The sequence below is a fragment of the Equus przewalskii genome, chromosome 1 (genome assembly GCF_037783145.1).
Source record: "Equus przewalskii isolate Varuska chromosome 1, EquPr2, whole genome shotgun sequence".
NCBI lineage: Eukaryota > Metazoa > Chordata > Mammalia > Perissodactyla > Equidae > Equus > Equus przewalskii.
The window spans coordinates 132,513,632-132,537,885 of NC_091831.1; the positions used below are offsets into that span (position 1 = coordinate 132,513,632).

At 42.4% G+C, this 24,254-nt stretch overlaps 1 protein-coding gene across 4 annotated transcripts in view; it reads right to left on the bottom strand.

The window, feature by feature from the left end:
- FAM81A (family with sequence similarity 81 member A) overlaps positions 1 to 24,254 on the bottom strand; it is a 63,000-nt gene that overhangs the window by 16,938 nt on the left and 21,808 nt on the right. For all 4 annotated transcript variants that reach the window (XM_070623718.1, XM_070623706.1, XM_070623712.1 and 1 more), the window contains exons 4-6: positions 11,195 to 11,313; positions 1,632 to 1,761; positions 4 to 110 (exon numbers count right to left, since the gene is read on the bottom strand). In XM_070623718.1, the coding sequence (XP_070479819.1) occupies positions 4 to 110; positions 1,632 to 1,761; positions 11,195 to 11,313 (356 nt within the window). The remainder of the gene's footprint in view (positions 1 to 3; positions 111 to 1,631; positions 1,762 to 11,194; positions 11,314 to 24,254) is intronic.

A 24,254-nucleotide genomic window follows, 5' to 3' on the forward strand; every position in this document is an offset into this window, starting at 1 on the left:
TACTTAGTGTCCAAAAGCTGAAGCTGGTGGTTACTATCTCTGTGGGACATCTTCAGTTTAGTGCTTTGCTCTGATATTGACAAGTCCACTCTGTTCAAAAGCTGAGAAATCTGGAAAAGAAACTTTGCTTGTAAATATCACGTCTAATCTTTTCAGAAGTAATTTCAGATAACATTTAGTAAGCTATACTCTAGTCAATGGCATTAAGAGTCAACCTAATTTAATAGATTCATTTAGGAGCTCATCTCATCTTTCCACTTCCATTTTCTATCATGCACACCCATCAAAAATCAAGACCAGGAGTACTGCCAAAATATTCATTATGCTCTGAGCACTTAACTTTCCAGTTCCCTGATGAGCAAGCCCAGTTCCTGCCCAGGACTACTATTTCCACCTGCTGGCAAAAATACAGTCATTTTTACCTTGGAATTTCTACCGCCAAGGTGGCTGCTAGTCACAGAGAATGGAATTCTCACAGCTTACAGAATCCATTAAGGTCCCAGATTTACCTCCGTATCAACTTAAGTTACCAGAAAATATAATTTGTAAACTACATCCCTCCTACTCCTTTTTCCCACTACCTACCCAATTCCCTTGTCATTTTACTAAACTTTAATATATAACTAGTCCTATATGAAATGTCTTTATTTTCTGCAAAAATTATGATGTTCAATGTTCCTTACTTAAAGAGTCATAGAACAAGCATTTATCAGATCTAGAACAAATAAAAACTATGTCTCTTTTTATTAACTTCTAGATGAATTTTACTTGGCTTGGCTACCGGGAAGCTTAATTATCTCCTCAGCATCTATTTTCTGACGTAGTAATTCTGTCCTCACTCAATCTTTGAAAAAAAAATTCTTGAACTTGTCATGTTATTCTCTTTTGTCCGTGGTTTTATAATATCTGTGCTTTTCATATAGGTAGATTCAGATCCTTATTGGATATAGTCAGGACACAAGTATTTCTAATCTAATGAATTGACCAGATAACCCATTTTACTGGAATGATCTCTCTTTAAATGAAGACCAGGAGGTAGAGTAGATACAGTGGGAAAGTCCTAGAAGACAGGCCCCGTTATGGGAAAGAGAAACTTTTAAGTGGCCAAAAAAACAAATTATGAAATGCCAAGAGTTTTGCTTTGTGACATGAGTGTGTGAATTTGAAGGTGGAATACTCTCAAATTCATCGGCCAGCCTGCCCTCTCGCTTTCCTAGTTCTTTCCCACATACAGACTATGGGATGAGGTCGTGCATAGAATGAGTCCCAGTGAAGATAGTGACATTTCCTAACCAGAAATTGGGATGAGTGGCAGGTAAAAGAAGACTTGATATTTACTTGTGCAAGAGGTAGTTTTGGAGTTGTAATTTAGAATTTCTAGAACACACTGTTTTAGGAATGAAGGGAAAGAATCTTCAAAATTAGCACTACACTGACAATTCTTGGCAGTTTGGTTACCATCCCCTTGAAGGCCACTCCAGCGAAATAGAGCGAAGAAAGAAGTAAAGAAAAGAGATGCTCATGCTGGGGGCCCTAGCTAGTTTCTCCTGTCAGAACTAATCAACACCACGTCATTCTCAGCTAAGAACAAAATTATCCACTTTTAAAAGGCGACCTGAGACAAGTTGTACCTGTCCCTCTGCATCTTTGATTTTCGTTTCCAAGATGAGTTTGGCAGCCTGCTGCTCTTTGTTCAAGTGCTGGAGCCCCTCATAGGTCGTTTTGTGCTCTGCGGAGAGTCTGGCTATGCTGGCGTCACATCTGTCCAGACAAACAGCAAGGCTAACTCTCATTAAAGTTTAAAAACAAGTGCTATCACACACCATTAAATGCATGACCCCACTCAAAGAAACTGCACTATGAGTCACTCTTTTTAATAGAGGTTAGAATGAATTCAGAGGGCTGCCCTCATTACGGTTTTTCAGTTAAACCACAGGGATGTTGCTTAAGACTACAGATGTCACCATCAAAGTAGCGAAGGCTTTACAATGCTCATGAGTACAAAACTGAATGTGCAGTGAGAGCCCAATTGCAAAAGGCTTACATCACGGGCCAGGGGTGGCCTGTCGCTCTTCGGGACCACCTCTGCCCTTGCAAGTTCAGAGCCTCTTTGGATTTTGAAGCCAACTTGTACCACATTTGAGAGTACTACACCTAACCCTTCATCCAATCACCTGTAAAGCCGCGCGCCTCGAGTGGGCCCAGAGCAGGGGAAGGCTCTGAGGCTGCTCCAAGCTGCAGTGAAAGCTGCTCTGCCCCAGGGCCCCACAACGCGCCAGCCCCAGCGCTGCTCAAAGCCTCTGTGGCAGACAAGCGGTGCGGGAAGCCTCTGTCCAGCCCTCACAGGAGAGTCACAGAATGGACCCCTAGGGATAGAGCAGAGTTCTGCCCTGTTCCAGCACATTCATTCCTGCTTTGAGAAGTAGCTGCTGGCTTGCTACTGGGCTCTAGATGAGACTGCATCCCTAAGCATGGGACCCTCAGCGACCACGCAGTCTGGGCACCAACCCTGAACACCACGCCACACAGGTGGGTACGGAGCAGCACTCCATCTTTGAGGGAAAGGGGTACATACAGACATCAGGCGTGAACAGGTCCTGAAGGCATAAGTAGGCGACACAAGCCGGACTCCCATGGTGTCTGCACCTGCTATTGGGCCAGCTTTCCTTCCACTCACACCTGTGGCCTCTTGAGGAGCTCTTGACCAGGTGGACTGAGGGGGGAGGGTCAGGGCTGGTTCACAGATGGTCACTCCCAATATGTTCGCATCTTTTAGAAGAAGACTGCTGACACTTAAAAGCCCACTCAGGAGTGGCCCTGAAGGGTATTAAGGAAGGGAAACCCTCACAGTTGACAGACTGTCAAATAACATATCTGGGGGTTCATTTTCCCAAGAATAAGAGATGGCAGACATTCACGGGAATTGGATAAAGGCAAAAGATCTAGATAAACCATATTGGCGGACTGGTGACAAAGGGAAGAGGCACATAAATGGGTTACTCAGAACTGACAGAGCATTTCTGCTTCTTGTGAGTGCACTCTGTATCACAGGGGCAGAAACCCCAAAACTGTACTTCCCAGCCTCCCTTGCCCGCAGGGTTCTCACTTAGATTCCGCCAGTGGGAGGCATTTATGTGAGATTTGGAAGGTGGAAGAGAAGGAGAAGCCCTTTCCTCCCCTAGCAGCAGAGGGCAGACAGACACACAGGTGAACTGCAGATGTGAGGTTTACAGCCACTCCCAGGCACACTCAGGGCCAACCATTCACTTCCCTGCTATTGGCAGCTAAGATTATCAGTGGCTCCTTTCTGTGATTCTCGCACTTCCTGTTTTCCTGAAAGCCAGTGACAGCTTCCCTCACTTTGCTCCCCCAAATCTCCCAATGGTTTTGCAAGTTCTAATTTCCTGTATTAAATCCCTTGCTGCTAAAATACCTAGAGCGGTTTCTGTTTTCCTGACTGAACTTGATGCATATGGTCATTAAAATTTTACAAAGAAGCAAGCAAAATATGAATCAACTACCTCTGGGTCATGTGTAATTTTTATCTTATTTTCCACTCTTGTCTAAATTGTACAACTTTCCTGCAATACATATGTGTGATTTTTATAATCAGAAAAAACAATTACACAGAGAAAATATTTCAACCAACAGCCAAGAATGTGTTACAATTTTATGAAATATGCACTATCCTACCTTCTTTTCCTAGGCCCCCCATGAAGCAGAAATGAGGCTGGAGTACAAGCAGGCCAGAGCTGGAGATATGTGGGATAGACCCACTGTCATGAAAGTGAGGTCAGGTTCAAGGCCTCCTGCAGTAGACGTGAAGATGCTGTGGTTGGAACCCCAACCCATAATTCAGTCAGTCAGTCAGTCAGTATTTGTAGAATGTCTACTATGTGTCAGATACTATTATACAAAATAGGGATATAGGGGGAGCTTTTTCTCTCCAATATATACACTGCAAATTTAAAAAACATTCTTATGCCACTACTGTCAAATGTTATTCAGCTTACATGTATATTTTTCTATTATTGATGGAGATTACGTTTGACATCTCGTTCTTGTTCATCATCCCCCTGATTCAGTCAAAGGAGTTCAGAATATTGGGAAGTTGCTGAACAAGTCATTATAAATACATACAGAGAAGAGCAAGCCTGTGGCTAGTCTCACTTTCAGAAAATCAGCTGTTGACAATCTTCCTAAAAGCCCTGGGGATGTATTCTTTAAGATGGATATCTGCTCTGAGGCCTGAACAAGGTGCATGAACTACTCCCTAAATGATTCAGACACTGAAAAGAGCCTCACTCACTACCTCACATAGAATATTTGCAGCCAACTTTCAAAAACAGCATATTAATGGACTAAGATTAAATTATATCCTTCCAGAAACTAGAGAAAATAAAATATTATGGATCTATAGATTCTAAGCCATGAATAAAGATTAAAGAGCATGCCAGTGCTTGGCAGACTTTCTAATAAGCAATGAGATTTAACCAGTTTACCAATCACTTTGTATTAAAACGTTGCAAATTAAAACTACTACCTGGTCTTTCAGTTAAACATGGTGGACTGAACACATGCCCTTATACTGGCTCTCTCCTGAAAACCTATCAAGATGACACCAGATGAATAAAAAAAGGTATAAACTCCCAAGGACAAAAAAGAATGGATGAAAGTGGAAAGCAGACAGATGGTACAGAAGATAGAGCAAAGCATATGTTTTGCTACAGCTGGTGCTGTAGGCTTGCTTGGGCTCTGTATCTGAAAACCAATAGAAGTAAGAGAAACTTTTAGTCCCCACGAGGCAATAGGGGCAAGAATTGGCTCTACTTGTGACAGAATACAGGAAGCAGGGTAAGTGAAATTATAGGCCTGAGTGGGCCTCTACCAGGTATGCATAGCTTAAAAAAACAAAAAACAAAAAACCCTGGGATCAAATGAGTTTAAAATAAATGTGTTTAAGATACTCAAAAAATCATCCATCAGATTAACATCCATCGGAGAACTCTAAATTATTAAACAAAAACAGGCAGAGATGAAAAAAGAACAAGCGGATAAGAGAAAAAATTAGAAACCCTGGAAGTAAACACAGTTGCCTTAAAAGACCTGACAAACTCAAGACTGGACGCGATTGAAGACGGAATCAGTCAATTAGAAGATAGTAGCAAGGAGCTCACTCTGAATGCAGCAAAGACAGAGAGTAATTTAAAACATGAAAAAAATAGTTAAGAAACAAGGAGGACAAACAAAGAGAGCAGCTAACATAAGTCAATGAGGAGTTGAGGAATTCCAAAAGAAGGAAATGGAGAGAATGGCAGAGAAGCAATATTTGAGGTGTGAGTGCTGCCAATTTTCTAAGACTGAAGAAAGACATGAGTTTTAAAGTGTTCAGTGAATAAAAAGTGAGATAAGTCAAAATAAATAGAGCATGGTGAAATTCCGATAATCCATGATGAAGATAAAATCTTAAAAGACAGGTAACTTACCAAAGACTGACTGTTCGATTGACAGCACACAACAGATATCAAAAGACAATAGATATCACACAACTAGTGGGACCCACGACTAAAAGTACACAACTATGTACTGGGGGGCTTTGGGAGAAAAAGGAAAAATAAAATCTTAAAAAAACAAAGACAATAGATATCAGAAGATGATGAAGAAATATCTTCTAAAGATTGAGGGAAAATAACCAATCATCCAAGAATAGGTGCAAAATAAAGACAGTTTCACATACAAAGATTAAGAACTGTATTGCCCACAAACCCCTACTGAAAGAATCACTAAATAACGTACTTCAGTAGGAAGAAAAGAGCACCCAGAGAGAAAGAGCAGGATGCAAGAAACAATCGTGAGCAAACTGAGAAAACTGTTGGAAAATTTAATTTATTATAGACTTTGAAGAAAGTAAGCTACCAGCTCAATTATTCCAACCTTCTTAAGTCCTTATTTAGTATTGACTCACATTTTCTTTAAGTTTAACAACTTGTTTAGCTCTGTCATTTTGTGAAAATGCTATAATCCTTTTTGTAAGTAACAGAAGAAAATTTATTAGGACAAAATTGTTTTAAAATATTGACAATTTTTATTTATTTTTTATTTTTGGTGAGGAAGATTGGCCCTGAGCTAATGTCTGTTGCCAATCTTCTGCTTTTTACTTAAGGAAGGTCGTCCCTGAGCTAACATCTAGGCCAATCTTCCTCTATTTTCTTTGTGAGATGCCGCCACAGCATGGCTTGACCAGCAGTGTGTAGGTCTGCACCTGGGATCCAAACCTGTGAACCCCGGGCTGCCGAAGCAGAGCATATGGACTTAACCACTATGCCACCAGGCTGGCCCCTGACTTAAATATTTTTCAAAATATATTTTAGGGCCAGCCTGGTGGCACAGTGGTTAAGTCCATATGCTCCGCTTTGGCTGCCTGGGGTTCACAGGTTTGGATCCCAGGTGCAGACCTAACAAGGCCCTCGTCAAGCTATGCTATGGCGGCATCCCACATACAAAATAGAGGAAGACTGGCATAGATGTTAGCTCAGGGACAATCTTCCTCACCAAAAAAAAAAAAATACATATATATATATATAAAATATATACACATCACCTGAGTACCTATATAAATAATGGGGCAGACAGGGGGCAGGGAGCGGGGTGCAGGCAGGGATACACGGAGGGGTACCCAGCCTGCTGTCAGAAGACACACACAGTGAAATCAACCCTGGTGTTCTTATGTCTAAAACAACATTATTCTTACTTTCGAATGTTTCAGAAAAAATTTTATATATGAAAGAAAAATAGAGTAAATGCGACAAAATGTTAACACTTGGTAAATCTTGCAAATTTTCCATAAGTTTGAAATATTTTCAAAATATTTTTGAAAACATTTAAGAAACACATATAAAAAGGGGGAAAGCAATACTGCTGTCTCTGCTAGTACTGAATCAAAGACATCATTCCTGTCTTTTCAAAAAAGCACTCCTAATATCGCTGCATGAACGGCACGACAGCTTTGGACAAAGAAGAATTTGCAATGACTCTAACCACTTATCCTACTTCATCCTAATGTTATATTATAAATGAACCAACAAATGGACTCATTCCAAATTTTCCCTCCAGATCTTTGGGCGGCTGTTAGCTCCCAGATATAGTTCTTGGTTGTAGCCATCAGGCTGCAGAATGACTCTACCCCTTGGCTGTTAGATCAGTGATGGCAGGGAGGTGGTCAGAAGTCCAGCAAGAGAGTCTCAAAGGTCTAGCAACAGACACGACTTGGGCAACATGCTTAAGCAGAACTTCTCTTACAGCTTGTGACACGGTGGCATAGTACACTGAAGGCAATGACATTTAAATCATTAAGTTACTCATCTTCCACATTATATGTATGTATACACACATGTATACATAATTATTGTATATATACATCATCAAGCCCTTAGTGCTGGTAATAATTTAATTGAACCAGACTCCAGAGCAATTTATGTCCCAAGGCATTGTCAAAAAACAGCAGAGCAAATTGCCAGCAATCAGTGGAGCCCAAGATTTGGGGGTGATACCGACAGGGACAGACAGCTTAATAAAAGATCAGAGACAGAGACAGTCAAAGAGAGCCCTGCTGGAAAAACTACCATCGCAGGGTGCCTGATCACCCTCTGAGTGGTGACAGCAGAGGCTTCATGTTGCGTGGAAAGTAGACATCCCCAAAATAGTCCAGCCAAGTCGCTAAACGAACAGCAAAAACAAGCCTGGGGCATCAGTATGCAGGATTGCTACAATATACTACCTAAAATGCCCGGTTTTTAACAAAAATTATGAGACACTCAAAGAACCAGGAAAATGTGAACTAAACACAGGGGAAAAAGCAAGCAAAAGAAACTGCCTATGAGAGGGAACAGATATCAGATTTAAACCACAAAGACATCCAGGCAGCCATTATAAATACAGGATGATTAAAGAAATAAAGGAAACACACTTTGCAAAGTAGAGGAAGGTGTAAGGACAGTGTCTGATCAAATAGAGAATGTCAATAAAGAGAAAGAAATTATTATTTCAAAAGGAACAAATAAACCCAATCAAGAAAATGAAAAGAAAACCCTTAAAACAGGGGAAAATCTTTTCAAGTCAGATATCTGATAAGAGAATTGTGTCCAGAATATATAAAGAACTTCTACAACTCAATAATAAAAAGACTCAATCTAAAAGTGGGCATGGGGCCAGGCCAGTGATGTAGTGGTTAACTTTGGCATGCTCTGCTTCAGCAGCCCGGGTTCGGATCCCAGGCGCAGACATACACATCACTCATCAAGCCGTGCTGTGGTAGTGACCCACAGACAAAAGAGAGGAAGATGGACACAGATATTAGCTCAGGGCCACTCTTCCTGAAGCAAAAAGAGGCAGATTGGCAACAAGTGTTAGCTCAGGGCCAATCTTCCACACCAAAAAAATAAAATAAAATAAAAAATAAACTTTAAAAAGAAAATGGGCAAAGGATCTGTATAAACCATTCTCCAGAGAAGATATACAAATGACCAAGAAGCACATCAAATGATGTTCAACACCATTAGTCATTAGGGAAATGCAAATCAAAACCACAAGATACCACTTCACACCCACTAGGTTGACTATAACCAAAAAGACAGATAAACAGCGTTGGTGAGGATTTGGAGACATCAGACCCACAGACGGCTGCTGGCAACGTAAAATGGTGCGGGTGCTTTGGAACACAGTCTGGCTGTGTGTTCCTCAGAAGGTTAAACACAGAGGTACCCTATTACTCAACCAGTGCACTCCTAGGTTTATACATTCAAGACAAATGAAAACACGTGACCCCATAAAAACTTGTATGTGAATGTTCATAACAGCATTATTTATAATAGCCCCAAAGTTTTAATCTGATGATGTCCAATTTATCTTTATTTTTTCCTTTGCTCCTGGACTTGCTTACCTTGAGGGAGCTTGTGCACCTGCCTCAGTACACAGAGATTTCTCCTCTAAGGCTCTGACACCACGCACAGACCTCACAGAGGAAAGTGGATTTGGCTGCTGAGTCTTGGAAAAGTCAAGAAGCCAAACAATGTTCCAGCAGGAACAGGAAAGCTAAACTCCATGAGTTCTGCTTTGGGGGCAGCTGGAAGCTCTGTGAGCAAGTCCTGCGTAGGGCGTGCTGTGCTGACTCGGGAGCGTGTCTCTCCCCGCCGAGGAGAACCTGCCCTTCCGAGCTGGTCTCCAGGGGAGGATCAGGGCCAACTGGTACTCCCACCATCTCCATCCCCCACGGATCCATCAACACTGTGAAATAACACTTCAAATCGTACGGCAGCCTAGTAACTGAAGAATATCACTTAGAAAGTTCACACTCCTTCCATACAACCTCAGCAATGCAAGAAAGCCAAAATTTTGCCCCCAATTTTTATTTTCACACTAGTTTATTTCAACATGGCAAGTCTCATTCACATTCCAAGGGAAAGATGAATATAGCCACGAAATAAAGCAAAACCACGTGGTGCTCACAACAAACGATTTTGATTGTTTCAGAGTTAAAGCATTTGTTACAGAACAAGCTGGGCAGAGAAGTTAAGAAACTGCAGAAGAAAAAGGTAAATTCCTGAAGGTATTTCAAAATAATTTCTGTATTTTGTAATTTCACCGCTGCTGCCCTGAGATATAACAACAGCTCCCACGTGCTGTATGCCGGCTCCGTTGCGGGCACGGCACTGATGCTCTCACACCTACGGCCTCCCTTAATCTTCACCGCCACTCCGCTGACTAGGAGGATCCTGGGGGCTCTGCCGAAGTCGCTGCTCTGCCTGCAGCTCTACAGCTCTCCTAACTCCCCACCGCTCTGGGAGGTAGAACAGAGCTGGGGTTTCTTCTAACCCAATCTCCACAAGAAGGTTTCAAGTTGCTTCCGTCCTATTACAGTGATTTCCCAGATCCTCAGTTCATCCAACAAACGTTTATTGAATACCTACTGTTTTCCAGAGACTGTTCCAGACATTTGGGCTACAAAAATAAAAGATGGTACTCCACTCCAAGGCAGTGAAGACGACAGAGAGATTCAATAGAACAGAGAAGGCTTAGGATGCTCAGGAGAGTGGGGTATCAGGGAAGACTTCCTGGAGGAGGTGACAGTTGAGCTGAATTTTAAAGGCTGACTAGAAGTTAGAAAAGAAGGGGACAAGCATGCTGAGAACAAGAACAGCATGTGCAAAGGCATAGAGATAGGAGAGCACGGCCCATTCAGGGAGTAACAAGCAGCTGATCGCTGCTGAAAGGTAGTCCCAAGGCAGAGAAAGGAGGAGAGGTCAGCAAGGTTTCTGACACCAAGAGTCGTACTAGGGAGACTGCAGTTCACTCGGATGAGGACAGAAAACCACAGAAGAGTGTCAAGCAGGCTCCATTCAATCCATGGAGCCCTCTGCTGTCAGACTGATGCTCACCCGGCAGACCCGAACACACATGCCCAGCATTCGAGGCCCTTCAAGAGCTGTCTGCACAAATACCCCCAACATTCCCCCTCTCTGCTCCGACCAGGCCTTGGACCCTGTGGGTCCCTGTTCCCTCTCCCACTCCCAGCCCTGGCAGACCACCCTCATTTCATCTCAGGCTGACTGGAATTGCCTTCTGCTCCACAGCTCCCCGTAGACATGCGCTTGACCCTTACCAGCAGCAGAGGGCAGGAGAGGCCCAGAAATGCCTTAGAGATGGTGCATCTCTAACAGTCCTGGTGACGCGGATGCTGTGGGTCCGCCGGGCACGCTTTGAATGGTGAGGGGCTAGAACCACATTTGTCATTGGAAAGCAAAATTTCCAGTCTATCACGGACCAATACTTTCAGAAAAGTAAATTCAAAATGAATTACAAAAAAAAAAAAATTTTTAAAAAGACACGCAAAATATAAGGCTCAACTTTGTATTACTGGATTCAACAAACGTAGTATGGCCCTACCACATTGCACGGGTCAGCTGGGCTCTCCCATCGGTTCTTTCCACAAACACAACTCCAAGCGCAGAAACACGAGGAATCGTGGCACATCCACCCTTGGGTCTAACTTCCACCGTTCGAGCTCATGGGCTGAGAAAGGGATGGGCTAACACTGCGAGGCATTTGCCTGGGGCTTCACGAATAAATTCCCCACTGAAATGGAGTTGAGGCCAGCGTCCTTTTTGAGGAGGAGAGCCCCAACCATTCGCCCACCTACCTCGCCACTCTTCCTCGAAGATCTCCCAAACCAGAGAGCTGACGCATCTCCAGAGTCTTTAAGGCAGAATTCGTTCCGTAGCTAATGTTGTCCCGGGCACGGATCTGCTCCTGCAGGACCTGGACAACACAAACAATCACCAGGGGAGTCATCTGAGAATGTACACGCTCCCACAAAAGCATATTATACTCTTGGCAAAGAGAAGGATGCTTTACTCCTTTCATAAGCAGCTCCTTTTTAACAGTCACCTGATACACACAGGCCCAGAGAAGCAGGGATCACGCCGGGACCAAGTCCCTTCATTTACCAATAAAAACACAGAGACTCCATGACTAGTGACTTGATGGAGGTCCCCCTGCAGGAAGAGGCAAAGCTCCAACGAGGCCCCTGGACTCTCGGGGTGCAGCTCAGAGCTCTTTCCACCACTCCAGGCTGGGGTTTTTGTTTTTTTTTTTTGAGGAAGATTAGCCCTGAGCTAACTACTGCCAATCTTCCTCTTTTTGCTGAGGAAGACTGGCCCTGAGCTAACATCCGTGCCCACCTTCCTCTACTTTATACATGGGATGCCTGCCCCAGCATGGCTTGATAAGCGGTGTATAGGTCCACACCCAGGATCCGAACCAGCAAACCCAGGCCACCAAAGCAGAATGTGCACACTTAACTGCTGCGCCACCCGGCTGGCCCCAGAAGTGTTGTCTTTGTTACTGTTTTAATTTTGGTTTTGAATTCCTCTTTGATCTAAGGATATCCAGGTATCCAAGGGTTACTTAGAATTATGTTTCTTCATTTTCAAGCAGTTAAGGATTTTTTGGTACTTTTTATTATTTATCTCTCATGATCAAAAAATGTGATCTGTAAAATATTTAACTTTTTGAATGTATTAAGGTTTGCTTTGTGGCACGTGACTAATTTTTTAAAATGTGCCATAGTCATGCAAAAAATTATCTGAGGAATAAAAAGTTCGACAGTGCCTATTAAATTGAGTCTGCTGATCCCATTATTCATTTTTCCTCGGTCTGATTTACTTTTGTCCACTACATCTCTCTGGCTCTGAAAGAGGTATCATGAATTCGCCCACTGTGAAATATTTTCATTAAGCTCTCCTTGTATTTTCAATACTCTTTACTTTAGATATTTAACTGCCATTCTATGTGGCACATATGGACTTGTGATAAAAGTGACTATTATTACCATTATATAATAACCTTCTTCATCTGATCTAGTACTTTTAATACTAAGTTTCACTTTATCTAATAGGAATATTGCTACTCTTTTATACATAATAAAGCAAACATTTGCTTGGTCTCACTGGACACCAGCCCCTGTTCTAAGTGCTTCCCGTACGTTAACTCATTTAATCCCCACAACCCCCCTTGAAGGAGGTATATTACTTGCCCATTTCACAGGTGGTGAAATCTCTAAGCCATTAAGCAACTTGCCAAAAGCCACAGTCAGTCAGTGATGGAGCTGCGATTTGAGCCAGGGGGTCTGGCTCCATAGACTGTGCTCTCCCTCAGGACACCACGCTGCTTTGTGTGTTTCCATTCGTCCTTTCATCCCACTGTATGTTTTCAATGTATGTTGCTTTTTGTTGTCGCTGTTTCCTTCCTTCTTTATTTTGACCGGTTGAATCAGGTTACCATTCCTTGCGGTTTCTCCCCTTGTTAAGTGGGGAATGTTCCCGGACATTGCTATTCCATGAATGGCTACCTTCCCTTTCCCAGCATTCACACCCAAGCACACGTCTATTCCTGGCCCTCTTCTTGCACAGCTCGCCCTCTCCTCCACAGGAGACGCTCAGCACACCTCACCTCCGCCCTCCTTCACCCTGCAACCCCGGGGGACTTATTTGGGAGGATTTTACTTTTCTCCCTCTTGCCCTTTCCCCACCCAAACTAGGCTTTGTTATAATAACTCATACTTTTGGTTGGGCTATAATTAGAATTTTGCTTGTAGAATGTCTCTTCTACTTCAATGGTTTTTTTTTTCCTTTTTAGCACTCATTACCAGTCCCAGGCACTTCTCGACATTCATTTACATGAAATGACATCGGTCTTTCTTTAGGAATCACTGATTACCCTTGTGCTTCTCCTTGTCATTTTCTCCTATCACAGGGTCTCTGTGCACACTCATGGTGTTTTGATTAGAGTCGTTTCTCTAGGATTTTCCTCGGATCAGGCACGTGGATGAACGACTGTCTGAATCCCTGCCATGTTGGTTCCTTTCCTTACCCTGAAGGCTGGGTGATATGAAAGGGTAGAGAATTCTTCACCTAAAGGCCTTTCCTCCCAGTGAACTTTGAGGCCGACAGAAAGTGTGATGCGTCTTCCTCTGTAAGTACCGTGGTTCATTATGCCTAGAAGCTTGTAAGGCTTTTTCTTCATCTTTGGAGTTCAGGAGTTTTATCAGAATAAATCATGTGCCACTTAACGATGGGGCCACATTCTGAGAAATGTGTCGTCGGTGATTTCATCGTTGTGCGAACATCACAGAGTGCACTTACACAAATCTAGACGGTATAGCTTGCTACACACCTAGACCATATGGTACTAACCTTATGGGACCACCATAGTAAATGTGGTCTTTCATTTCACCAAAATCTTGTTACGAAGCGTATGACTGTGGACGTCACTGTGGATCTTCTTTTCACTTTTAATTCAATTTTACCTGGAACTCAGTGAACTTTTCAATCTGTAAGCTCAGATTTTTCTTCAACTTGCATAAATTTGCTCCTTCTATGTAACTGTTGTTTCTTCTTCATCTGTTTCTTTCTCTCTCTGGAACTCCTATTATTCACGCATTGAGCGTCCTGGATCTGTCCTCCAAGTCTTCCATCTTTTCCCTCATGGTTTCTCTCTCCTCGTATTTGGCTCTGATGCTTCAGCATTTGTTCTACTTTGTCTTGCGGGCATTTAAGTCAAGTCCTAAAAGTAACCATCCTTGCCTCTAGTTCATCTACTCACTTTTAAAAATTTGAGTTCAAGGAAGAAATTTTATGTTATAGTGGATCTTCTTAAACGCTCTTAGTCAGCGAGGGCTGCTATAGTGACACACCACAGACGGACCGGCTTATCACCCGTGAACATGTATTTCCCACAGTTCTGAAGGCCGGGAAGTCTGAGATCAGGGTTGGATTCTAGTGAGGGCCCCTTCCCAGCTCGCAGATGGCTGCCTCCTCACTGTGTCCTCACATGATGGAGAAAAGCAGCTCTGGTCTCTCTTTGTCTTCCCAGAAGGGCAGTAATCCCATCACGGGGGCCCCACCCTCATGACCTCAATTACCACCCAAAGGCCTCACTCCAAATACCATCACATTGTGGGTTAGAGCTTCAACATAGGAATTTGGAGAGGCACACAAACATTCGGTCCATAGCACGTCCCAATTCTTTTTCCTTCAAGGTCCACCTGTTTCCTATTTCCTCTGGGCCTGTTCTAAGGGCTGTGCTTTTTCTTCGTCCCTCTGGCTTTGGATGTGCGTAGGTGGGATGTTTCTTTTTCTTCTCTGCTCACTGGAGTGAGATTAAGCAGGTGGTCCTGAGTGTAGTGAAAGGGGCTGATGAGCTGGAGGTGCAGCCAGTCTTCAGGTGAGGCGCCCAGAGGAAGCCTCTGATCCTGCTCTCCACAGCCCTCCCCCTGGGGGCCATGGGGACATGGCCCACCTCTACTGCCTCTGTGAGGGAGGAGACTGGCTTTCCTCTCTGACTCCTAAACAACGATGTCCATGACCTCACTCCCAGGTCTCCCCGGCCAGGCCACTGCTGGCTCCCCCGGGCCTTCCTGGCAGCCTATCCCAGCTGTTGAGGAAGGTGGCACTGGAATTGCGAGGCAGGCACACCAAACCACCTCCTGCACCAATCGAGGGGTTTCTTAGGGATAAATTCATGTGTACCTATTTGTTTGTATCTATTTCTAGAAATTTGCTGATTTCTGATATACTGAAAATTTGTAGTTCAATTTGCAAATGAACAAGAAAGTCCTATTGGAAACAATGTAATTATGCTTACATAAATTGTTTTTGTGCTTCCTTTTCTCAACTATTTTTTTCCAGCATAACATACATGCAAAAAATTGCACTTACATACAGTTTTTAGGATTTTCAAACTTCCTGGAAAAAGCAGAAATTAGCCATGTGAGCATTCTGTGGTTTCCTTACTGGAAACCTGGTTGGAGCCACTATAGATGGAGTGACAGTGACAGTAAAAAAATATATTTCATTGAAAGGAATTGGGAACTGCTAGACCTATCTGTTATTTGCTGTAGTTTCCAGCTTTTTCTGAATGAACCTGCTGCATTATGAAGACTGCAAACCAGTTACAATCACCTGTGAATGACAAAATGTTAGTCATCGGAATGCAATCTTGTAAGAAAACTTCAGGTCTGACTAATCAGGTTCTGACACTCTCCCACTGATGAAAAGGCACTGGTGTTCTTTTTCTCTTTTAATAGGAAGTAACACTTATTAGCTATAGTTAATAAAAAGTAATACTTATATTTTTTTGTATGTGATGCTTCAAACCTTTGTTTATAATAAGGCTTAAGACCAGGGGTTTCCAAATATCCTTGGGGTGTGCGTAAAGATTCCTGGGCCCCACCCCCAGGGAAACAAAGCTAAGGAATGGGCCCAGAAATGTGGATGCTCATGGTCCACAGACCACTCCGGGAGAAACACAGCATTAGACATTGTAGAAACGACAAACACTATAATCAATCTTATTTCATTTGAGTTGTTTCTCAATCAAAAAATCACTAAGCAAATAAAATGAACAGCAATTCACAAAAGAGGCGTTAAAAATAATTAAACATCACATTTTTTGAAAGGGTCAACCTTTCTAGTAAGCAAAGAAACAGGAAATGAAAATCATACCATGATAATGTACCACTGTGGTGTGGATGTTGATCGTGGGGGAGGCTGGGCCTGTGTGGGGACAGAGAGGACATGGGAACTCTGCTTTCTGCTCAGTTTTGCTATGAACCTATAACTGCTCTAAAAAAATGAAGTCTATTTAAAATTAAAATTTTAAAAATCACACCATTTTCATCTATTAAAGACACAATTATTTTTAACTTATAATCCTAAAATGCATATTAAAAATAAGAAATGCACAGTTGGCCCTTCCTGATACATCTTTCTGGAGCGCGTTCCATCAAAATATGTTCATAATGGTCATAATCTGTGACCCAGTAACTCTAGTTCTTGGAATTAATCTTAAAGAAAATAGTGAGAAAAATGACCAAATGTACGCACAAAGATGTCTTCATAGTACAATATACACACCAAGTATTTTAAAGGCATCTACATGGTATACTATTATGCAACCAGTAAGAGGTTCACAGAGGGCTTTTAAAAAAAGAGAAAATGGGGTCCCACGCGTTTGCCTAGTGGTTAAGTTCACACGCTCTGCTTTGGTGGCCTGGGGTTCACAGGTTCAGATCCCAGGCGTGGACCTAGCACTACTGGTCAATCCACGCTGTGGCAGCATCCCACATAAAATAGAGGAAGATGGGCACAGATGTTAGCTCAGTGGCAGTCTTCCTCAAGCAAAAAGAGGAAGATTGGTAATGGATGTTAGCTCGAGGCCAATCTTCCTCCCAAAAAAAAACCCCAAAACACCAAGGGAAAATGTTTACAATCTAATATTAAGCAAAAAGAAAGGGCACAAAATAAACATACAGGATGATTCCAGTTGTGTATAAGATACACATAAAATAATACTAGAATATTAACGTTTTGCTTGTGTCTAGGGTACGATTATGGTTGATTCCTCTTTTTTGTGTTTTCCAATGGGCTTACATTACTTTTATAACCAGGAAAAAAAAAAAGTGTGTGTGTGTCTGTTTTAATGCTTAGAAATAAAAAAAGCTCATTTAATTCTCAGAATTCTTATGCAGATGAATAAGATATTGTATTAGAAGAGCTTTCTTTGCATAACACAGAAAAGAATTATATCTGAGCTTAACACAATATTCATGTTACTGAAGAGTTATGTGAAAACAGAAGGCTTTAGAGAGCTTACTATTTAAAGAAATTCTAGCATGAAGCCTTAGAAAAACAATCCCTCTGGAAAGCCAGTAATGTTCCCTAATTCCTCATTTTGGAACAATCTATCATCATGATGTGTTTCCTTTAAAAAGGTTGCACCCCTAAATAGATCATCAGCTCTCCATTATTGTCAATTCAATTCAAGAAACTGTTCTCTGCATGCCTACTGTGTGCTGTGCACTAGGCCTGCTGTCACAGAGCTCAGCGGCTGCAGGAAAGACTAGAGGGTAGCAAGTGCATGGCCCAAGCCCAGGCAGTCACATGTTTCACCTGAGCAGAGAAGAGGCCAGCCACCTTGACAAAGCCATGTCTCAAGTCTTCATTTACTGTTTCTAAGACACGGTCTTTATAGAATCCCCTTCCCAAAGACAGTAGGAAATGCACGCACCCCCTACCCCAGCCCTACATCACGCTGTTCATGCAAAGGTAGTGAGAACCCGGGGACCTCACCCACCCAGACACACTGGCGTGTCCGAGGAACAACCAGGAAGGAAATGATCCCATGTTTCTCCTTCTCCAACTCAACCTGGATTTCTGAGGATTCGGAAATGAAAGCGCACCTCCACTATGACCTTGAGAAAGGCCCAAGTGAGCAGGGCAGGGCCTTCCTTAGAAGATAGTAACTCCCTACATGGTTTTTTCATCTCCACACTATGAATTCAAACTCCCCCAGCTGCAACCTCATGTATCAAAGTGCCCTCTTGGCATTTCCACCTGGACATTCCATGGGCCCCTAAAGTTTGCCGAGTCCCAAACAGAAGTCTCTCCACCTCCCACATGCAGGAAGTCCTGTCAACTCTGCCTCCGAAACAGATCCAGAATTCATCTACTTCTCTCCATCTCCACTTGACTCCCCTCATCCCAGCCACAGTCACTTCGCCCCCAACCTGTTTCCCTTCTCCATGCAGTAGCCAGAATGATCTTTCTAAAACACTAATCTGTCTGTAAGCAACAGGAGGGCAAGGATTTTTATTCACAAACGTAGCCCCAGCACCAAGAGTGTGACTGAATTACTTCAATTCCTTTGCTTAAAACAAAACAATGGCTTCCCACTTCCAAACTCGAAACTTCCCACCACAGCCTTCAAGGCTTATGGTCTGGTCCTATCCCCCCGGCTCATGACTCTCCAGTCCCATCGGTCCTCTTTCTGCTCCTCAAACATGTCAAACTGCTTCCTGCTTAGGGACTGGGAACCTGCAGTTCCCTCTGTCTGAAATGTTCTCTTCCCTGTGTGTCTCCTCCCCCTATACCACCACCTTGGCTTCGCCGGTCCCTCTGTCATTCCAGTCTCAGTTCACATGTCACCTTACACTCCCACTGCCTTTCCTAAAATAGCCCCACAATCACTCTCCATCATATTGTCTTATCAGAGCACTTGACTTAGGCTGAGATTACCCTGGTTACTCAGTGTTGACTCCTGTAAACCCATCAGAATGTGCAGCAGGCCGAAGCGCAGGGGCCTTGCCGGCCTGGGTCACTACTGCAGCCCCAGTACCTCCAACAATGCCGGCTCCCAGCAGGTGGCTGACTAATTTATCAATTAATTTAGCTCCACATTCCAGGATCTTGTCTTCTACAGTGAAGGTGCAGAGACTACACCTAGCGGGTGCCTAGAGGTGATCAGGTCCTCAAAGATGGACTCAGACAAGCTAAAATGTACTGGTGCCAAGGGCAGACACCAGAACACCAATTCGTTAACTTACTTTGAAAAACCTCTATCAACCGAACGGAACAAATACTCAAATTCCATTCAATTCACTGTCTTCTCTCCCTAAAGTCAAGCCACATGACAAGCCAAGTCTAGTGGGTAGAGTTGAAACAAAATAAACTTGGATAATGTGATGGTTAATTATATTTCAATTTGACTGGGCCATGGGATGCCCAGGAAGCAGGTTAAACGTTATTTCTGGTTGTGTTCATGAGGGCGTTTCTGGAAGAGTTTAGCATTTGAAGTGATGGGCTGGGTAAAACAGACCGCCCTTCACAATGCCAGTGAGCATCATCCCATCCACTGAGGGCCAGAATAGAACAAAAAGGAGGAGGAAGGTGCAATTCGCTTTCTGCCTGACAGAGCTGGGCCACTGATCTCCTGCCACCAGCCCTCCTGGTTCTCAGGTCTTCAGACCCAGACTGAAAACTACACTATCGGCTCTTTGGCTCTCAGGCCTTTGAACTACACCACCAGCTTTCCTGGGTCTCCAGCTTGCAGACGGCAGATGGTGGGACTTCTGAGCTCCATAATCATGTGAGCCTATACCTTATAACATATAATATCCCATTGGTTCTGTTTCTCTGGAGAACCCTGACTAACACAGATGATAATCACCAAAGTCCCTCTGCTCATAGACCTGTTCCAATGGGACAAGGATTGCTTAGCTGCAGGCTGAAGTTCCCCTTTTAGGTACAATACATGAAGTCTACTAACCAAGACTCCCCTCGCTGACCATGCTGGATGCACAGTGAACTGAGTTCCTGTCTGTCCATCCAACCACAGTGTATGTTAACATCATTGTCTATTCTTCTGCTTTGACACGCTAATAAAACCCGACTCTGCACGCCTCACTTGAGCTCAGAAAACTCTTCATGGCCCATTTGCAAATTATTAAACTAGCAAATTATGTATAATCTAGTCAATTAGATGAGGGCTTGATACAATTTCCCATAACTCAAGTAGGTCAAAACCACAGCCCTAAGCGAGAGGAACATTATGAAGCCTGAGCAAATGGCAACCAGGAGGAGGTCTGCAGATTCTGACCAGCCAGGTAGCAGACCCCACTGCCTGGTTCCCCAAAGGCCAGAGACACTGTGAAAGCTCTAAGAGGATATGGGGGTCCCAACAACTTCCTGAAGCCATCAAACTGGCATGGAAGGAAAAGCTCACTACCAACAAAACGGCCATGGAGTGCTTACCAGGATTTGGTTCCAGGGATTGATACAGCTTAAATGAAAGACAACATGGATAATCCAGACATGTATAATACATAGTTGACTACATTACCTCTTCTAAGTTTATAATGATGACAACAATTTGTGGAAAGTTTCTGAGGAATAAATAATTGATAACATACTCCATATTGCAAGGCAAACTGTGAATGGAAACGATGGATGCAGATATATTAAAACAATAGATTCTTTCATTCAACATTTATCAAGCACCTACTGTATACTAGTACACAACAGTCATCTGTTTTGATGGAATCTGTTGATAGAACATGGGCAGTAATTACAGGGCTCTGGAAGGGCCAAGGACCCAGAGCGTTTGATTGTGAAACATTTACTGAGCTCCTACTATGTACCACACCCTGCGGTAGGTGCTAAAAGTAGAAAAAGTAAGACTCAGTTCTAACTCTTGAGGATCATATAGGCTAGTGGTTTGACAAAATATTTTACTTTTCTTCCTGCACATAACTGTGTGCAGAGCCACATCATAGACAATCATAAAGACTTATTGAGGCAAATTTACCAAGATATAGTATTAATACATCACAATTTGATTAGCTCTATCTGGAACCTGGAGTGGCCTTTACATGTTGAGAATGGCTTCAGCTTTACTTTTGAGAAACAAAGTCACCTGCAGGCACAGATTTTTACAAAACAAATACCCAGTACAATTTTACTGAGTGAGCTGAAAAACAAGTGTAAACCTTAATAAAAATAATTTTAAGACCAAGCAATTTACAGAAGAAATTCATTAAGAATCCACAGAGAGGGGCCGGCCCTGTGGCCGAGTGTTTAAGTTCACCCGCCCCACTTTGGCAGCCCGGGGTTTCACCAGTTCGGATCCTGGGCCAGGACATGGCACTGCTCATCAGGCCACGCTGAGGGGGTGTACCACATAGCACAACCAGAGGCACTCACAACTAAGATATACAACTATGTACTGGGGGCTTTGGGAAGAAGAGAAAAAAAAAAAAGAATCTACAGACAAAAAATATGCCTTTCACAACACTTAAATATAATCTGAATATCTTCACACCTCTTTAAATATGCAAATATGCCTTTGCATAACCCACCCTCCCAATTTTATGTCACTGATAAATAAAGACTTCCTTTTAGTACTTCTACAATTTTAATCTACACCATGATTTCATTTTTAAAAAGTTTCGCTACAATGTGGCAATTCAGATGTCTCATCAAGCATCCTAATTTTGGTTATGTTTGGGTAAACATGCTTAGGCTCACAAAATATATAAAACCATACAATTAGCATTTCATATCAGAGTCTATTAAACTTCCAAACTTCCTTCTGTTACTTTATAATGATATATAGTCATCACCAGTCATAAAAAAGTAAATGCTCACATATGCAAAGTAAATTTTTTACCAGAATTAGATTTTACTCAGTGTTCCCTCTCTACAATGGAAATCATCTTTTCATTCGCAAAACTGCACATTCCAAAAATATATGTAAATGGGAAAGAGCGCTGTCTGGTTAGGCAAGAATAATCATTACATAAAATGTGTTTCAGATGGAAAAACAGCAGAATTGAATTACTTTGAAACTCACTGGACTGTAAATGGTTTGAAAAATCATTTTAAAGAAACACATTAAAGAAAAACTGTGTTAAAATCACATCTTAAAGAAAAATAATTAGTGAAAGCCTAAACGATTGATGACTTTGGATTCCTAGGTATGTTTGCTAATGACTCTGTCTAAGCAATTCAATGAACTCACATTAGACGAGTGCTGGGGCAGAGGAGAACTCAGTGAGAACTAAAGCTAGCATTACCTGGTTTCATGAAGAAATTCTTCCTGTGGGGGTAGAAATACTCAGAAAGCAAAGAATAGCTGAATAGCCATTGTCTAGCACAATGTTTGGAGCAAAATACCATCAATACAAAGATGAGTAAGACAAGGTTCCTTTCTTTTTGAAGAGCTCACAGTCTATCAAGGGAAACAGACTTGTAGAGAAACAACGTCAATCGTCTTCAGTAAGTGCTATGGTAACAGTGGCAAGCGGCGGATGATCAAGACGCATTAAGGGAAAGGGAACCGAGGCACTGGAGGGGCTGGCAGGGGGTCTTCGAAGGAACTCTTAAACTGCACTGAGGGCTCAGCTGCAGTCAGAATTATATATTTAAAACAGTTCTGATGGTTGGATTGGCACATAGCAGCTAATAATTAGCAGCAGCAATTATTAATATTAGCAGCTAATAATTCCCAATGGAGAAATTATTCCCCAGATCCCACAGTTGCAGCTAAAGCACTATCACCTGTGACGTTGACAGAAACACTGAAGTCCTGAGTTTTCTAAGGGTGGAGTTACACTCTGCTTTTACCTGAAGACAGTAATGCCGGAATAGACTGGCTCCAGTCTCTAGTCTGTCCATCGCCCACATGAGCAAAGGGAACCCAGCTGAGTACCCACAGGGAAATGTTGGGCATGGAAAGAATAGGGAGGTCACACTATTTTCTAACGTGAAACACAGAGGTGCTTGTGTTTTTGTATAACACACTTCTTTGCCATCGGTTGAGGGGCTGGGAACCCGAGAATCATCATTTATCCCCAACCACTTTGACTTCATCTACCTTCCTCTGTAGATTTGGGTGTGGCAAGGCTATCAGTCCCCTAATCTACCTCTAATCCTTTTCAAAATTGAAATGTTTAAGTTGAGGTTCTTCAATTTTCTGAAGGTGCCAACTTGGGGTTAGCAAGTTGCTCAGTCTCTGGGATAAAACTGCTTGAGCATTCAAATATAAAACTGGAAAGATCATTCTAACTTAGACACCACCTTCCAAAACCAACTAAATTATCTACAGCAATCTCTTAAACTTTCTATGTTGCCTTGGATGTCATCACAGTTCTTTGATTGCAGGTAACTGAACCTGACTCTGGCTAACTTAGGGGAAAAAAATGGAATTTACTGGAAAGATATAGGGGAGAGGTGCACACAATCAACAGGGCAGCTCGGGATCCAGACAAAAAAAGACACAAAAGGCATCTCCTAGGGTCCAGGCAGAAGGAACCACAGGCCAGTGTCCTGAAGGCAAGCTGCTGCAGGGAGGGAGCTCCAGCCATTTCCAGTCTGTGGAGCACGCTGCTCAGGTGTCAAGTTCCAGGAGGTGCGCATCTCAGTGCTTTGGTCTGAGTTATGAACTCCAATCCTCTATAGCTATAATGGTGATGAGGCACCCTGATTAACAGCCATCTAGCCCGTATCCAACGGAAGAAAAGTAAATCCCAAGAGGAAATCAAATTGCTGTGACCAAAGGAAATTGGAGTGGATGCCATCAGTCTCTGAAGCAACAAGCACCTGCTACATCCTCTTAATAACAAACACACAGCGCTTTTTTAAAACATCGTTAAGTATGGACCAGAAATTCCAGAATCCTAAAGACAAATGTACTTCAATTAGGACATAATTCTGAGTGAATCCCTGTTCTTAGTAAAGATATATTTATGAGAACCTCAAAAGAACAGTGAAAGATGGTAACCATGTGGTAGACTAGTACCTCACTTAGGCACAACCTAAGTGAGAGTTATCAAAAAGAGGAAACTCACTATGCAAACAGTACCATAAAAGGGCCGAAGAGCTACATTAATATCAGACAAAACAGACTTTAAGAAATATTACTAGAGACAAAGAGAGACATTTTATAATGACAAAAAGGTCAATACATCAGGAAGATATATACAGTTATAAATATATACACACCTAACAACAGAGCCACAAAATATATGAAGCAAAAACTGACAGAATCAAAAGGAGAAATAGACAACTCGATGAGAAGAGTTGGAGATTTCACTAACTGATAAAACAAGAGATAATAAATTTAAAGAGATTAAAACTATATAAAATATGTTCTCTGCCTACATGGAATTAAATTAAAGATCCACAACAGAAATAAATTTGGGGCAACCTCAAACACTTGGAAATTAAACAACATGCTACAAATAACACTTGTGCCAAAAAAGAAATCACAGGGGAAATTTTAAAATATTTTCAACTGAATGAAAACAAAAACACAACATACCAAAATTCCTGGGAAACAGCTAAAGAAGTGCTTAGAAGACACTT